General features: G+C 42.9%; 3 protein-coding genes across 5 annotated transcripts in view; all 3 read right to left on the minus strand.

Annotated features, from left to right (window-relative positions):
- LOC116083950 (zinc finger protein 99-like) overlaps positions 1-3891 on the minus strand; it is an 11546-nt gene extending 7655 nt beyond the window's left edge. The window contains exons 1-3 of the mRNA XM_031360773.1: positions 2585-3891; positions 1670-1796; positions 1133-1228 (exon numbers count right to left, since the gene is read on the minus strand). Coding sequence (XP_031216633.1) covers positions 1133-1228; positions 1670-1793 — 220 coding nt within the window. The 5' untranslated portion in view covers positions 1794-1796; positions 2585-3891. The remainder of the gene's footprint in view (positions 1-1132; positions 1229-1669; positions 1797-2584) is intronic.
- The window catches only part of LOC116083957 (zinc finger protein 58-like), a 153646-nt gene that overhangs the window by 146500 nt on the left and 2126 nt on the right, over positions 1-5020 (minus strand). The gene's annotated exons all lie outside the window — the stretch shown is intronic.
- LOC116083958 (zinc finger protein 58-like) overlaps positions 1-5020 on the minus strand; it is a 149805-nt gene that overhangs the window by 76069 nt on the left and 68716 nt on the right. The gene's annotated exons all lie outside the window — the stretch shown is intronic.

Here is a 5020-nt window from a genome sequence, read left to right on the forward strand (position 1 = left end):
AGGATAAGGATGCATGGAGAATAAGATTTGCCAGTATCTACTGCGCTTGTCTACCTCCAGCCTGTAAGCCAGACCAGGAACTCCTTATCCTTATGTGCAGGGAAGATGAATTACTCCTCATGTCTCACAAGACAGGGGGATGGATCCTCTCATGGTGAGGAAGATCTTAAGACTCAGCACCCACAGTCTAAATGTCTCAAATGGAAGCACTCACTGCAATTCCTCTGCACTCAGTCTCTCTTGATCTGATAACTGAGGATAACTGTGGACAGGGGAACATCGAACCTGCCACCCAAATGGTGTGGGAACTATATGCTAGTTCAAATGGCCATGCCCTGTCCCTCGCTTTCATTTCTCCTCCTGTTAACAGGGCTAATCCCTGAGCTGAGAGCCGAGTCTGATTCTGTAAGCAGTCCTCTGCAGAGTGTGAGACAATATATGGCAGACCCTACCTAAGGTCTGTGAGAAATGAACTGTCCAAAGTGACTCCTGTTACTCTGACGTTACCCACCTACTCTCCACCCCAATTTGTCCTAATTGACAGAACTGAAACTGTTGAGCCCCCTGCTTCTGCCTGCCCCTGTGTCTCGGGAATATGGCATTGATTTCATTAACGAAGTCCTGCTCATTTCAATACAGAAATCTTTCTGGCATGAGTCTGCCTTAACTCCAGCAAATAAATGACTCCTCATCTGACGAGTACTCTATTGCATTTCCCTGAGTGTTATATTACAATAGAGACTCAACAAAAAATAAAACCTTGGAAGTCCGTGGAAATATATGTACAGGTCACAGTTTGCAAAATATAAATCCTAAGAGACTTTTTTTTTTTTTTTGAGTCAGGGGTTCTCTGTGTAGCCCTGGCTGTCCTGGAACTCACTCTAGACCAAGCTGGCCTTGAACACAGAAATTTGCCTGCCTCTGGCTCCCAAGTGTTGGGATTAAACGTGTGAGCCACCATCACCCGGCAATTCCACAAAGACTTAAACAAGCACAAACATATGAGAGATATGAAGGGAAGACCTAAAGAATGATTTTCATAATACATATTTCAAGGCACATGGGAAAGCCCAGCTTTTTGTTGGATCTTTGGACTTGACCTCTGTCCCCTAATCCCTGCATTCCTACACACCTGGGTGCACAGTGGCTGCTGCTTGTCTCTTCACGTCCCAAGGCCCTTGTGTTTGCTCCAGAAACGTCACCAGGAATGGCTTAGAGACAGCAAGACCTGTTTGAAGGTAAAGAGGACAAGATGGCTTAAGTGTTCTTTTACTCTCTCTTTCAGTACAGTGTTTATAAGGAAAGAGATGATACAATAAATAATTGCAGATAATTAGTTCCTTAAATGGTGTCTAACACATGTAGTACAATAGAGAGAAATATTAAAACTGAATTGAGAAACAATTTCATTAACAAGTGTGGCCCATGCCTGATGGCGGTGCATTTCTAACAGTCCCATAAGAGCAAAAGAGGCATGCTTCCAACACAGACATTTCAAACACTTCGAGGAAAAAGAATGAAATGTTTCTTAGCTGTACAGCAACCTCCCGAATTTGCCTTAAAATGAGGGATAAGAAACTCATTGTTGAAATACTTCCACAACATATTGTACAAAGTGGGGAAGCTACATGTTGATGAGATACATATTCTCTATAGTTACAATGCTCACCCAGGAACACAAGGTGGCTGTAATTCTCCAACATCACATCCCTGTACAGATCCCACTGAGCAGGCTCCAGGCATTCCCACTCCTCTGGAGAGAAGTCAATGGCTACATCCCAGAAGGATAGCATTTCCTGAAATAAACATCAATGACTGATATCACACCTTTAATTAATTAAAACCATTAATAAACTCACAGAAAACCTCTGGATTTGACATGGACCTCTGGTCCTCATGCTCAAATTCCTCATACTCCAGAAATATTGCATGGATATTATGCAGAAATTGCAGTGTAGACATACTTATTGAGTCAGATCACAAGATCATACATAATTCTCTGCACTTTAAGTTTCTGTTTTTGATAATGCTCTCTGTGATGCAGCAAGAAGCTCTTTGAACAGTAAGGGCTACACACCTATGTGTAGGTGTAAGGGAAAGTATTCAGAATGAAGGTAGCTTTAGTAAAATGTCATTAGTATCACTTAACACCTAGTCACCTGTTTCAGCTTCTAAGGATAACATAATTTCTATTGATGAGGCTTTAAGTCCCAATGGACAGTTTCTGCTAATGTCAAGATATTGTGGCACTGTTAGGGATATAATCCATGCAGGACATTGCTGTGGCCCACTGTCATAAGAGCTAAGCAGGACTCCTTATTGCTTCTCTTCCTTGGAACCTGTCAAAGCACCTCTAATCACTATGGACAACTCGTCCTTCTACAGATCTTCATGTCAGAGCCATATGCAGTCCCCTGAGTCTTGTGTCTGAAATGCAAGGTGGTTCCACCACTGGGAGGAGGGAATACCTACTGTCACAAGACTATATAGGGCAATGGAAATAGATCCTCTTTAAAGAATGATTGCACAGAGAATAGTCTTTTGTCTAATGAGCAGAGTTCAGCAGTGATGAGGAGGTCCGTACCTCTCCAATACACCGGCAGAATGAAGCAGTTTGGTGAATAGAAGTTTCTCAAGGGAAAAGAAATGGAAATGTCTGGAAACCTTTTCAGCTAGTGGAGAAGGATCCTGTCCTTTTAATCACAGGATCAGCAAGTACATGAGAAAATCAACAATGTAGAGAATAGAAAGAGCCCAGAGCAGAGCAAAGATGAAAACAACTTTCTATGAGAAAAACACAGCATGTTCACAATGGTGAATTAACTGCGAGGATCAGTCCCTATGTTGCCCAGCCCTGGCTTCCTCCATTCCGCACGGGCAAGCGTCAGCTGGTTTGAGTACAATCTCTGGAGAGACGCTGTTGTCAGTGGACCTGTAAACAGGATACCATTTAGTAAGGATTTTAGCCAATACAATTAACAGCAAATATTTCAGGGGAATTAGAGACTTGAAAAATTCACTTTCTATAGGGAAGAAATGTAAATAATGTCTGACCTGAGGCAGGAACACTCTTATCCATTCACAATAGCTACATATTCTTACAATAATTAGGAGATTGATGGATACATTTCATTTTGATGGAAGTCCGTCCTAGAGAAAGACTAGAGCAATAGAACAGACAGAGCAGATGTATTAGGAACTCTTGCATCTCCCATCTGTATCCCTCAGAAATATATTTTCAGAGAGTCGGGCAGAAATAAAGATTAGCAGGACATTGGTGGGAAGTCAACATGAGATTCAAAGAGAGGGCTCAATTCCTGATCAGGTTCCAAACAATACAGACTCTACATTCCCTACCAGGCTGTCTATACTACAGAGTGCTTAAAATACATACAACACAGATCACAAAGCAGCAACTCCTGAGTTGTGCCCAGAGTAAGTCTCTCATGGGGGAGCGAGGATAAAAGATAGGAAAGGCAGAAAAACGATGCAGAGCCAAGAAATAGACTTGGGAGAACTGCCGGTCAATACCACAGCACCAAGCAATCTCAAGTTTATTTTTCACAGCCTTTTAATACCCCACAGTACCATGGGAAGCAAAGCTACAAGATAACAACAACAAAGGCAGAAATGTACAAGAGGTATCCTTCTTACCCAGAGGCCTCCCTGTTCCTTCCACCAAGGTCAATACAATGTTCCACCCCTCACCTTGACACACAAGTGCACCTCCTCCTATCTTTCCACTCCTCAGCAGGCCAGGGAATCTGCCAGCAGTCCCTGAACAGCCTTCACTCTGCATGCCAGACACAGTTCTCTCTCTCCTGTCTCCTGTCTCTGTCTCTCTCTGTCTCTGTCTCTCTTTGTCTCTCCGTCTCTCTGTCTCCCTCTCCCTCTCCCTCTCTCCCTCTCCCTCTCCATCTCCCTCTCCCCCTTTCCCTCTCCTCCCTCCCCCTCTCCCTCTCCCCCTACCCCTCTCCCCTCCTCCTCTCTCTCTCTTCTTCAGTATAGCAGGCAACTGGCCCCACACTAGGTTATTTTTCCCAGGGCTTTTCTCACATAAAGGTGGTGGCATTTCATTTTTCCTTCAAGCTACCATGTCTTGCAATTATACAACTCAGAAAATGGAAAAAAAATGTGAAACACATGAAAGACCAAATGTATTGGTCTCCTTTTTTCACTTTGAAAAATATGTATTATATAATGAGAATGTTAGTATTAAAATAAATACCACATTTGATCCATACATTAGGCCTCTAGAGGTATTTTTGGATTTTGATAGTGTGCTGACTGGTTTTGTGTGTCAACTTGACACAGGCTGGAGTTATCACAGAGAAGGGAGCTTCAGTTGGGGAAGTGCCTCCATGAGACCCAGCTGTGGGGCATTTTCTCAATTAGTGTTCAAGGGGATAGAGCCCCTTGTGGGTGTGCCATGCCTGGGCTCAAGTCTTGGGTTCTATAAGAGAGCAGGCTGAGCAAGCCAGGGGAAGCAAGCCAGTAAGAAACATCTCTTCACGGCCTCTGCGTCAGCTCCTGCTTCCTGACCTGCTTGAGTTCCAGTCCTGACTTCCTCTGGTGATCAACAGCAATGTGGAAGTAAGCTAAATGCACCCTTTCCACCCCAAGTTGCTTCTTGGTCATGATGTTTGTGCAGGAATAGAAACCCTGACTAAGACAGATAGTCTGTACATTGTTTATTACTCTTCTTAAAGTACACGTAAATGGAATGTGTTCATTAAAGAGTAGGGACTTGCAGTCTGATGACTTATTTTTACATAGATCCTGGAAAGAAGTGAACAATGGAATATAGAATAGGAAAGAGTTGGCCAGGCAAGCAGACACAGCTTTTAACTCATGTCACCTTATTTGAAAATGACTATGGAGAAAACTATGAAGACAGAAACTTTCATAACAAAAAATGGCAATGTAATGAGGATCTGCACTGCTCAGATTTATTACCTGCATATGTGTATGACAACTGTTCAAATCTTTTGTGATTTCTCTGACATAATCATGTACATCA

This window comes from Mastomys coucha, unplaced genomic scaffold (genome assembly GCF_008632895.1).
Source record: "Mastomys coucha isolate ucsf_1 unplaced genomic scaffold, UCSF_Mcou_1 pScaffold8, whole genome shotgun sequence".
In the NCBI taxonomy this organism is placed as follows: Eukaryota; Metazoa; Chordata; class Mammalia; order Rodentia; family Muridae; genus Mastomys; species Mastomys coucha.